At 41.5% G+C, this 13,185-nt stretch overlaps 1 protein-coding gene across 5 annotated transcripts in view; it reads right to left on the bottom strand.

Moving 5' to 3' along the window:
• Positions 1-11,780, bottom strand: part of INTS6 (integrator complex subunit 6) — a 101,900-nt gene extending 90,120 nt beyond the window's left edge. For all 5 annotated transcript variants that reach the window (XM_044926794.2, XM_025262962.3, XM_025262963.3 and 2 more), the window contains exons 1-3: positions 11,128-11,780; positions 10,641-10,718; positions 9,669-9,818 (exon numbers count right to left, since the gene is read on the bottom strand). In XM_044926794.2, the coding sequence (XP_044782729.1) occupies positions 9,669-9,818; positions 10,641-10,718; positions 11,128-11,238 (339 nt within the window). In that variant the 5' untranslated portion in view covers positions 11,239-11,780. The remainder of the gene's footprint in view (positions 1-9,668; positions 9,819-10,640; positions 10,719-11,127) is intronic.
• Between the last annotated feature and the right edge of the window lie 1,405 nt (positions 11,781-13,185).

Here is a 13,185-nt window from a genome sequence, read left to right as displayed (position 1 = left end):
ATCATCTTCAATTTCTATGATTAAAAATAATCAATTGTTTTTAATCCTCTCAGAAGAGTTGTTTGGATGCTTCTAGTGTTTATAAACTTCAGAATAACCAGAAGACTTCGTTGATGTTTCCTGATTCCTAACTAGCTTCACCAGCTTTAAGACAAAGGGAGTTTTCCTTAAACACTGATACCAGCACAAAACCTGTCAATGACTAGTCAAATTACATTACCTAATAGCTAAGGCTACATTACTTTTTCTCACATACTCAGAACCATTTTGCTTTCTAGAACAAAGTTTTTAAGAACATATAGTCCTTCCAAGGACCTTCACATGTTCTTCAGCTTATCTGAGCAAATAGATGGAAAATGTTAAAATGTCATTTCAAGAAAAGATTAAAAAAAAAAAAAGTACGTAGGACCTAGAATAAGTTTTGATTAAGTCACCACTAGGCTGGGAAAGGCTACCCACTCCAGTATTCTGTTCTAGAGAATTGACAGTCCACAGGGTCGCAAAAAGTTGGACATGACTGAGCAACTTTCACTCACTCAAGCTAATGTAAATTTGTCCTCTGATTACAACTAATTCTATTATAAGATTTTTAAGTTATAATACTTTTTAGGTTGATACAGAGCCCCTGTTTGAGTTTCCTGACACACACAGCAACTAGAGGGTGGGATGGGGAGAGATGGGAGGGAGGTTCAAAAGGGAGGGGATATATATGAATCATGAATATATACCTATGGCTGATTCATGTTGAGGTTTGACAGAAAACAAAATTCTATAAAGCGATTATCCTTCAATTAAAAAAAATAAATAAATAGAATACTTTTTAGGTGCAATTATCTCTCAATACACCAAATTTCAAATTATACAGGCCCTAACAGAAACATCATCACATAAAATAATCCTTACCAGGCTCATCCCAAATAAACCTAATTACAAACAATAAAAGGGATCATACATTTTCCATTTGACTTTTCTTCTGCACAAGAACATCTTTCATCTCATCCTAACCTGAATTCTAAAATACACTGCTGCTGCTGCTGCTAAGTCGTTTCAGTCGTGTCCAACTCTGTGTGACCCCATAGATGGCAGCCCACCAGGCTCCCCTGTCCCTGGGATTCTCCAGGCAAGAACAATGGAGTGGGTTGCCATTTCCTTCTCTAATACATGAAAGTGAAAAGTGAAAGGGAAGTCGCTCAGTCATGTCTGACTCTTCGTGAGCCCATGGACTGCAGCCTACGAGGCTCCTCCGTCCATGGGATTTTCCAGGCAAGAGTACTGGAGTGGGGTGCCATCGCCTTCTCCGAAAATACACTGCTACAAAGCCCTAAAAATGGTCTAAGATCGAAAGTTCCTCAAAGAAGCTTAAACTTTTCTTGCTTTGAAAATCAAAAACATATTTGTTTGAAGTACTCATTGTTATCAAAACATTTCTGAACAAGTTAGAGGTCTAGGGCAGGGGGAAGACTTTCGTAACACTCAGGGGTAAGTATTTTGGAGAAATCTAGAAAGCTTCAATTCAACACCAAAACCCACTATGTCCCCAGTGGCAAGGAATTTCACTTGAAATGGACAGCTGATTTGAGCTTCTTGTGATGTATGCATGTCGGGTTATACAAAAACATTTACTGTTTTCTCTCAAAGGCTGCAGATTAGAAAAGTTTTTCTAAGCAGGCACTTTGCTAGATGATTAACAAATGTTCTTTTCAATCCTTAAAAACATTTTCAATTGGTATTATCACCATTTTGTGGGTGACAAAAGTGAGGCAAACTTAAGGGACTTGTCAGTCAATACAACCTCAGCTAGTAGCAGCAGAGCCTGGCATAGCCAGTTCTAACGAAGCAGTTCGTTCTTTCCCTATCACATTTCTTATTCTTAAAAATCTGGATGAAATACTCCATGTACCTACAATTCCTGTTTTTTTTAATTCAAATAAAAGGAAATTCACAGAAATGGTAATAGGTGTTATTACACTAACAGATTACAGTGTTTATCAATCTTCACCACAATCCTACAAGATAAGATTCTTCCATTCATATTTTCCTAATGGGGAAACTGAGGTTCAGAGATTACACGACTTGGGTGAAGAGCCAAACAGATTTTTCTGAATTTTAAAAACAATGCCTAGAGACTTTCAGAAGTATCTTATATCAAAGGAAACTAACTGGTAGTTAACAAATTACAAACTGTCCAGGTAAAAACTTATAATTACAATAGTAATACTGGCCGGCATATGACAATGGAGAAATCAACTGACTGACTGACTAGGGTAATAGTACTGTATTAACTACATCAGACACTTAGTAAACTAGGAGTACAAAATCAAAAAGTACCATCAAATATACATATATATATATATATACACACACACACACACACACACACATATATAAAATCCTGTCAACTATCCCCCACATTCATATTATTTTTCAGGGAGTGGGGAGGGACAAGGGACTCGGAAGGAAATCCAACTGAATATAACAAACAGTATTTTTACAGGGTGTTACAAGAAAAGCTAAATGCAACACAATGACAAAATGAAATGCCTGCTTTTCAGAGGAATTGAAAGAAGGCATATTCCACTAGAGAGCTCCAGATATAACCCCTACCACCTAAATGTATTCACATCTACAAGTTATACCTTCAAATAAAATTTGCTTTTAAATACAAATTACTAATAAATTTTGCATGACTGTTTCATAACCAATTGCTCTCTTTTTCATAATGTGAAATATTTCATAATGTGAAAAAATTAAGCATTTAACTTTACTGGGTCTTACCTTCTACACTTATAAAATAAGGAAGATGAAGTCTAACATCACTTTCAATTCTAAAGCCCCAAAATACAGTAACTATAGTAATACAGGAAGTCTAATGAAAAGTTCTGTCAATAGATGCAAAAAGTTCAATTTGTTTTTCCAAGAGTGTATATAAAAATTCACTAAGCTTCACACATACTATATATATTTAAGGCGTATCTCAACAAAAAAAGATGGAGGAAAGAAGAGGGATCAGGGAATAAAGACAAAATCCAAAAAACTCAGTATTCTATGGTCTGGGACCATGCTTAAATTAAGCAGATTAATAATAAGGTTAAACAAAAATTAAGTTTGTGTAAAGAAATTACTTCTTTAAAATGAAAGAAAACAGGGAATTCCATGCCAGTCCAATGGTTAAAACCCGATGCTTTAACGGCTGTGGGCTAGGGTTCAATTACTGGCCAGGGAACTAAGATCCTGCAAGCCACATGGCTAAAGAGAGAAAATTTAAAAATAAAATGGAAAAGAAAACAGCGCTGGTAATACGTTAGTGTTGATCCACCAAAGGAAAAATATCCACCAAAACAATTCATAAAAGTATAAATTTGAGTGGAGTAGGACGACTAAAAATAACTTTAAATATTTAAGAAAATTAACATAAAATATTATAATCTCCTTGCAGAAATCTGTAACACGAACATGGCTAAACAATACTTTTAGTTAATTCTGACCATAAATGACCTTAAATCAATTGAAAATAATCAAATAAGTGATATTCTTTCAATATTTGTTCCTGGTCTTTTAATTTTCAAACATAATTTAATGTATATAATTTTTCACACATAGCTTAATACTAAATTATTGACATTCTATTGCATAAAGGGAAAATATTCTCTTTGAAGAAATGGAACATATTACTTTCACCTTTTGTACTTTTATTTTCAATAATTTCTAATCAAGAATGCAATGTCTGTTCAGGATGGGGAACACATGTATACCTGTGGCGGATTCATTTCGATATTTGGCAAAACCAATACAGTACTGTAAAGTTTAAAAATAAAATAAAATTAAAAAAAAAAAAAAAAAAGAATGCAATGTCTTTAGGATAGTCTTTTTCATTTTCTTTTAAAACCATCATACCAAGGTGGGTTTTTTATCTTTTAGAAAATAGATATAGCATGTAAAATGATGAAGACAAATTATAGTGAGTTTCAAAGAAAATAAAACCTGGGTCTTGAAATCTGTCATAAATTACCACCTTCAAAATTACTGCTCAACAGGAAACAAATCATAGCCATGTTATACTACTTTGAGCTCAGTCAAACCTTATTAAAATATCCCTTGATTTACCCAATAGATGCGCTCCTCAAAAGTTCCTTGCAAATCAAATGTGTTTAAGTATCATCTTAAACGCACTAGGGGGAGCTCCCTATTTGAAAGAATCCTAAAATATGTGCTTTTGTCTTCTGAGGGTTCCTTTTCTAATTTACATTCCTATAAAAGAATGACTTTCTGACTTATCTACTGAACTATATTCATCCAGTTTTCATTTAACACTTAAAAAATCCCATCCTTTATCCCATGCTTATCAACTATCATTAAGACAACTTTGATCACATTATATTTACTTTTCACACTGCTTCCCTTAGGAAGCAATACAAAGCTCACTCCCCCAAAAAATAAATATATTTAATATGTTACAGATTTCAAAGCATGTAATAAATATCAGCTTTAAGTATCACTAGATTTTTATCACTGTACTTTCCAATTCAACAGGGAAAAATAATAGAAAACTAGAGGTAAATAATTTATTCAGGGGAGAAAAGTATGTCTTGTATCTACTGAGCACTTCATAACTTTTGAAGTACATTTTACCATATCTTCCCATTTTAACCTCTCATTGATTCTATAAGGGTATAAAATAGCTTCATTACTGGCAATTTGGGAAACAAAGAAGCAGAGGCACAGGGTAGTAAAGTGACTGTCCAGTATGACAGAGTAATTCAATGTCAAGGTCAGATTTTAAATTCCATTTTCACATTCCTAGCCACTGCTCTTCCTTTACACAATTACAGATGGAGAAAAAAACATTTAAACCAGTTTGATTATAGAGGGCCCTATCTATCAGTAATTATTGAAAATAATTTCAGTGACTTTCCAAGACCCTTCAAAGCGGAGGAGTCTCTTCAACAAATGGTGTTGGAAATACTGGATGTCCACATGCAAATGAATGAAGCTGGACCCTTACTCCCTATATCATACACCAAAATTAATTCCAAATGGATTAAAGACATAAATGTTAAGATGTAAAAGTAAACCTCCTAAAAGAAAATACAGGGGGAAAGCGTGAATACATTGGATTTGGCAATGATTTCTTGGATATGACACCAAAAGCAAAGGCAGTAAAAGATAAATAGGAATACATCAAAAATAAACGTCTGTAAAAAGGACAATCAACAGAGCAAAAAGGCAACTCATGGAAGGGGAGAAAATATCTGCAAATTGCACATCTGATGAGGGTACTATCCAGAATATTTAAAGAACTCCCACAAATCAACAACAGAAGAAGGTAACAATTAAAAAATAAGCAAAGGACTTGAACAGACATTTCTCCAAAACCAATATACAAATGTCCACCCAGCATATGAAGAGATGTACAATATAAATAATATTAAATAATTAGGTAAATGCAAATAAACCAATAAGATAACATCTCAAACCCATTAAAAGGGCTAATATTAGAAAAAAGGAAAATAGTGTTATCAAGCATGTGGAGAAACTGAAATCCTTGTGCACTACTGGTGGGAACAGTAAACAGTGTAACCTTTATGTAGAACAATATGGCCTTTTCTTAAAATTTTAAAACACAGAATTATCAAACAATCTAGCAATTCTACTTCAGGGTGTAAAGAACTGAAAGCAGGATCTCAGGAGACACTTGCACACCATGTTCACAGCAGCATTACTCACAATGGCCAGAAGGTGGAAGCAGCCGAAGTGTTCATCACTAATGCACAGGCAAAATGTGGTATGCACAGAGAAAACTTAAATGTGGTATATACATACAATGGAATATTATTTAGTCATAAAAAGAAATGATACCCTGATACATGCTACAACATGGAATACTCTATGATTCCATTTACAGCAGGTATCTCTAGAGCAGTCAAATTTATAGAAACAGAAAGTAGAATGGTGCTATTCTTTGACTGCCAGTGGTTGGGGCTAGGGGGCAATAAGGAGTTATTGTTTTGAAAGGAGTTTCAGTTTTGAAAGATGAAAATGTTCTAGAAACTGGCTTCACAATAACCTGAACACTATGAACACTACTGAACTGTTCATTTAAAAATAGTTAGGATGGTATATTTGCTATTACATGTTTAAATTTAAAAAGTAGGAAAAAAAGGTTCAGGGACTTCAGCACAGAATGTTCAAGGATAATAATCTACTTTCTTTTGAAAAGATATCTATAGGTCAATAAATACCAAACTACTGTTTATACATTTCTCAGTAGACTAAAGGAAACCAAAAACCCAAATGGGAATCAAGTTTTCATTACTTCACCTACCAGTGTTAAAAGAGAAACCTTTATTACATACTATCCGAGAACTAAATGGGTACCGCTTTGGTGAAGAGAAAAAAGCAGTATTACTAGAAATCTACCTGAATTACCTGCTTCATTCACAAATAGCTCTTTATGCTGAAGAATAAAATTGGCTGGCATTATTCTCCCTAAGATTCACTCAATTTGATCTTGTCTAAAAGCCACCATTTTTCAATGAGGTAAACACTTGGAATAGAAATCCCTCAAAAAATTAAACACATATTTTATCTCCTTTTATGTTATTATTCAAGGGTTGTCTTCACCAAAGGTATAGAGTAGAAGGTACCATTCTAAGTCCTGGAACAACTGAATCAGTACTAGTGTATTGAGTAGCAGGAGTGTGGAATCAGTCCAGTGACAAAAATGATGAACTGCAGCTCAGAGTAATATTTAGAAGCTAAACCTAACTGGAACCTAACTTTAACAATGTTGAAAATAATAGAACAACTTGCTAAAGTATGAAAAATAAACCAATCTACATATGAAATTTTAATCAAATATACATGTCCAACAGATATTAAGGCCGGATCAAATTTTCAGTGCCTCTTAAAAATTCAGCATTATTTGAAACCCTAGTGAACACGTTAAAAAAAAAAAATTTATCAGATTTACCTGCAATGATAGCAATTGACTAAGTTATTACTAAAATTTATAAGGAAGACTGACTACACATCATCCCATGAGTATAGAAATATCAGCAAATAGTACTAATTGTCAAAATTATTTATAAGGACTTCAACATGCAAGGAATTTATTAGTGAGATAGCCAACGTGCTTGAGAAAAAATTCACGAATACCCATTTTTTTCTCAGCCACTTTAACCTTGCTGAAGCCCTGTAAGTTCTTACTATACTAATAGCTCAACATGTTTTATTTTTAAGTATGTTAATGCAACACATAGATATTAAAAACTCTTGGAATTGACTCTGGAAACCCGTATGTGCACGTATGTGGGTAGGAGGAACGTGTGGAGGTATCTGTATAAATATGCAGATATACATAAACCCCATTTAAGTGTCTTAGGAAAACTTTTTCAGAAGCTTATATAAAGTTTTTAGATGCTTTATAAACTCAATATGCCCTTTCATCTAGCTCACCTATTCTCATTTCCTTCAACTACTGAGATTTTACAATAGTATTTAGCACTATGGGCTCCACAGATCCTAGGACAGAGCATGAGAGGGAAAGTACTTAATGTAGAAACACTGAGGTTACAGAAAACAGGTATTCCACAAAAAATAGGCAGACAATCTCACAAAGAAAGCATATGAACTATTCACTATTAAATATATGAGACACTCAAAATTCTCGATCATTTGTCTTTTTTAACAAGAAAATATGTATTTAAATCAGCAAGAAAAAAAACCTCATGATGAAAAATAGCTTCTGAAAAGACATTTTCTTCTAATTAAAAGACTACTCAATCGTCATTTTCATTTGGAAAATTATGGCTTCGTAAGTTACTTTAATGCTATTCATTTTTATGTGCCAAATCAGGATATTACTCCTTGCCTCTTCACTTATTCATCAAAATAACTAAAAGGCACAATCTCTACCCCTTGTTGAATCAATAAATCCTGACATTCAAAAACATCCTCATCTCCAGGCTCTTCTCTTGGTGCAAGTGGTAAAAGCACAGCAGGACCACATTCAACCTCAAACTTGTGTGAACTTTACAGACAAGAACTTAAGTGCTCCCTGGTGGAAGACGACAATTATGAAAAAGAAAATACAGGTTTAAGTTACAAATGTCCTCAGCCTCTCCATGAGTTTTTTCCAAGGAAACACCTAAAAAATATTTTTAATAGGAGGTAGGAAGTAAATATGTCTAAAAGTCTTTCCCACTTATGAAATGTGATGCAGAAAAACAGAAAATTAATACTTCTGCTATACACTGACAACCTAACAACCAAATAACAAGGAAATAAGGATAACTGAGTAAGGGCAAGTTTCTTATCTGACTTTGAACTCAAAGTTTAGATGGAGACCTTAAGCACTAAGACTGCATAGTACTACAGATAACAAAGGAATCTGAAAGGGAAATAAAGAAACAAACTGAAAAGTTCATGGCAAATCTGCCTAAATTACTAACAGTTGAAACACAAAGCAGCATAGAAAGGGGAAACAGAAAGATTACTGTATAAGAAAATACACATTTACTAATTAAACAATGGAAGTACAATTCCATAAAAACAGAAACAAACTGGCTCCAAGTTGAAATGTATACTTTAAATGCAATAGGACTACATTTTCAACCATTTCCAAAGATGTTCAGGCAATGAATAGTCATCCCTAAGAACTAAGGCGTAAACATCTCTAAAACAAAAGAACAATTCTGCTTCTATATAGAAAAAAAAAACCAAAAGCTGTAATTGTGGGAAGAATTTCCCTGAAACTTGTGAAACTGAGGAAAAGTGTGGCTCGTGGAATTTGTGAAAATAAAATGTATACCAAAATGTGTCACTGTGGTAATAGTGCTCTGCACAACACAGAACCTGTCATCCTTTACTTCCTGGGCCAGTTACCCCAAAAAGTGTCATCATGGACCACCTTGCATTATCCCATAGTGACCATCATGTGATTTAAGTATCTTGTCTCATCTTCAGACAGCTAAGAGCAAGAGTATTAGAGGAACTGGGGGAATTCAGGGAGAAAGGAAGGGCTCTTTCAAATTTTCCAACAGCCTTTCTTCCAAGGGTTGGGAGTTTACAAACAAAATTCTGGACCTGCCATTTAATTCAAGAATGATTTCAGAATTCTTCCTGGAGTGGCTTACTGGACACACTTCAAAAGCTGAGAAATCTTAATGTACTCAGCCAGTACACTGAAAATCTTTTCACCTTTCAGAATTGTTATACAACATGGTTAAACTAAGACCTTTTGCAACAAATAGAATAATTTCCTCTAACATTTTAAGATCATTTTAATTAACTAGTGTCTGTCAGTCATTGCAAGGGTTGCAGTTGCCAGTGGGTAGGCCATGAGAGAAACAGTGTGGTGAAACAGGATGTTTTCCTTTTATTTCCTGAGTGAACTTGAAGGGATTAAAACTGAATTTATGTCAACTTTATAGCATTCAGATTCAAATTCTGAACCCAAATACATTTTAAGAAACAAACAAACAAAAAAAAACCTGAGGGCTATAAAACCATATACATTGTGGTCAGAATTCCACTTTTGTATTATGTGCATTCTGTATTTTAATCTGCAATGTTTCATATTTGTATTTCACGGTATATAGCTTTTGGACTGGGCTGCTTGTCCACAAAAAGAAAAATTAACTGTGTTTCCACCTTAATATTCAACCTACCTGCCCATAGTTGTCTATGCCAGTTACTAATCTATTTAAATTTAATAAATCAAAAGCTGTCCTTAGGGATTGGCCAAGAGTCGTAAGTCCTTCAGCTTGAAGGTTTTTCAGTTCATTCATAAACGTTGCATGGTTTTCTTTCCATCCGGCCTGAAAAGAAAAATGTGAGAATTTCTTTTTTTCATCTTTTAAAGCCAGGTACACATGGACGGCCGTTAACAATCTGCCGTTCACCAAGCAGCTGCTCGACTTTACTGTATGGTTTGGGGTAAAGTGTCAATGCCGTCTCTCTGCTAAAGAAACTCTCTTCCAGAGGTGGCCGAGAATAAACCTGCTGGCTCTACAGCTTTCCGTGGCTACCAGCCTTAATACTTCATAACTTTCCGGGGAGATGCACTCCCCAACCTCGTGCCCAAAAATCCGGGGATGCAGAGGTACTGGTGGAAAGCAGAAGTGAGCAGCACTTCCGAAGTTCACCCGGAGCTGTCCCACCGGCCCGGCGGCCCTCTCGGGGAGAATCCGGAGACCCGGCCCCGCTGCACCCCACCCCACCCCTCATCGCAAGCCCCCCGCCCGCCGGCCCGCCCCGGCCTCGGGCCGATTCCCCTTTAATGCAAACCCGGGCTCTGCGCGGCCGGGCCCGGCTGTCACTCGGGCTAACTTGAATAAATATCCCCCACAGTTCATTGCTGCCGCTCACGCCGCGGAGGGGAAATGTCGGCCATGTTGATCGCCGCGCCGCCGCCGCCGCCGCCGCCGGGCCGGGCTGGGGAGGGGACGGCGGTGGCCCGGCGACTCCGCGCCGGGACGCTCCAGAGCGGGGGGAGGGGGTGGGAGCCCGCAGGGGAAAAGACCTCAGCGCCTAGAGCACAGCGGGTGGGGGAGGGGAGCATAAGGAAGGGTGAATGGGGGGGCGGGGAGGGCGAGAGAGGAAGGGACGGGGAAGGGGAGGGGGAGGGCGAGGGCTGTTACCTTGATAGCATAGGGTGGCTCTTCGAAAGTGACCAGCATATACCTGTCTCCTCGGCTGGCAGGGTCCCGGGCACGGAGCTGCGGGAGAACGGGTGGAAAACGGGAGCAGGAACAGGGCGGGCGAGAGGGAAGCACACAGGCGAGGTTAGCAGGCGGAGAAGGGGCGCCCAGCGGCCCCGCCGCCCCCCCCCCCACAGTTACCGCACACGCCGCGGCCGCCCCCCCCCCACCCCCGACACACACACACATCAGGCCCCCCCCCCCAACACACACACACACACCACCCGGGGCCGGAGCCCGGGCCCTGGCCGAGCCCGGCTCGCAGCTCCCGGCCGCCCGCCGCCCGCGCGGTGGGGGAGGGGGTCCCCGAGCCCGGCAGCTCCCGCAGTCAGGTCCCCGACACCTCCGCCTCACCACCCTCCCCCCAACCCCTGCCGCCCGCGGGCCGCCGGGCTGGGGTCGCCCCCCGGGCTCGGTCGGTCGGTACCTTCATGAAGGTCTCTACCGCGCCTTTGGCCGTGTCCAGGTAGGTGGTGCCCAGATGGCTGCGCTGGTTCATAGAGGCAGACGTGTCTATCAGGAACAGTAAGATGGGCATAGTGCTGGCCGGGGACACCGGGGCCCGAGGTGGTGGAGAAAGAGGAGATGGTAGAGGTGGAAGCGCCGGTGGCGGCGGCGGCGGCGGCGGCAACCGCCGCTAACGCGGGGCGGGGGAGCGCGGCCCCCGGGAGGAAAACACCGTCTGGGTCTTTCCTCCGGCTGCGGGGAGTTTCTCCCCCGATAGTTGAGAGGAAACTCCCCGGACCCAGTCCTCCCCGTCGTACCCCCGCCTCCTCCGCCTCCTCCTGCCTGCCTGCCCGCTGGGGCGGGCGCCCGGCCGTCTGTCTGTCGGTCCGTTCCCCCCCCGCCTCGGGGGTCCCGTCCCCGCTCCCGGTCCCTGTGTGTGTCCCAGCGGGAGACGGGCCTGGCTCCCTACCCCACCCCCGGCGCAGGGAGTGGGGACCTGGGAGCTGGCGAAGAGGGGAGTGGGCTGAGGGGAGATTGGCCCTGGGGCTGTTGGGAGAAGTTTCAGGGACTCCCTCCGCACCCCGGCGGTGTCACCACTTTCTCAGCCCCTCTCGCTACTGAAGCGCTTTTCTCCCTCACACTCCGGTTTTAACTCGGGCAGGGGCCGCAGAGGCTCCGCCCTCTGACACGTCCTCTGCCCACGTGACGCACCGCCCAGCTAGTCTATTGGCTGGCCCCTGGCCTCTTATTAGCATATTCAAACAGCTCTGGGGCGGGGAAAGCATGGAGGCCGGCTCCGGGAACAGTTATGGAGCACGCGCAGAGGCGGGGCGTCGGGTGCGCGCGAGAGCGAGCGCGAGGGGCGAGCAGGCGGGCCGGCCGACGCGGAGGCGGGCTCCGGGAAGGGGCGGAGACTGGCCACGGAAGGTCCGTGGGGCGGGGGCTGCGTCGGCGCGCCCAGGGCCGGCGCGGTTGTGAGTTTGCGCGTCAGGCACGGCGGCCTCTCCTTGGCTGTCGGAGGTGGTAGGGGTCGGGGGAAGGGAAATGGAGGTTGGCCTCAGCTCCTCTTCCGAGGTCTTGGTAGCAAACCCCTTCCCTGTGGGCCAGCGAGGAGGGATGAGTAGCGCGATCAAAAGCCCGGGTAGGAGTTAGCGGCAAGCCCGCGGTCGCCCCCCAGAGGAGGGCTCTGGGCCGGCGGTCGTCGGAGGAGGTTCCTTGGCCCTCGGAGGGCCGGCCCCGGCGCGGGCGGGGCGGGAGAGGGGAAGTGAGAGGTTGTTTATGACCAGGGACTAATCTCCGCTAGTCACACCGCTCCCGCTGGGGAGTGGGGACCACGGGCAACCCTCGCCCGCAGCCGCGCTTGGCCCTGGGCAGCGACCGAGGGCGAGGGCTGGACCTGGCCAGTACCCCTCTCGTTGCAGGACCCACCAAAAAGGATACAAACCATTTTTTTCCCCCTAACTCAGCCCTAAAAGGACAGTGGGGAAAGATTCAAATATCGACAAACTGTTTATTGCCCTTTTTATACTGGGAGGGAAATAACCCGTCTTACCCAAAGAAGTAACCTCTGTCAAGCCATATTTACTTAGAGCCATCGAATGTTAGTTTTCAGAGCTAAAAGGGACGCTGGCAAATCATAATCCATTACTCTTTATTTAAACAAACTGACTTGGCTGCCCAGGTGACACATAAGATTGGTTCTGCATAACCCTTCCAGTGCTCTTTCACATACACTGTATCAGGCTCCATCCAGATACTGCATGAGGGAAGACATCCTCGGTTAAAAACCAGCGCCTGTCATCAAGCCAGATGACATAATGAATCTTAAATGTCCGAGGAAAAGTTTCCTCAAATATACTAGTCGACAGTTGGACCTAGGGACATACAACCCATATAAGACAAGACTCCCCTGCTAGCCTTACATTTCTACCGTTTATTCTGAAATTTGCCTACTGGTCATTGAAAGAAATTGTTCCTATTACTGTTAACATGAAACATGTTTTGTGGCACTTTTTTTTAATTTTTAATTTTTTAACTT

The sequence above is a fragment of the Bubalus bubalis genome, chromosome 13 (genome assembly GCF_019923935.1).
Source record: "Bubalus bubalis isolate 160015118507 breed Murrah chromosome 13, NDDB_SH_1, whole genome shotgun sequence".
NCBI classification, from domain to species: Eukaryota; Metazoa; Chordata; class Mammalia; order Artiodactyla; family Bovidae; genus Bubalus; species Bubalus bubalis.
This window is presented reverse-complemented; position numbering and strand designations above follow the sequence as displayed.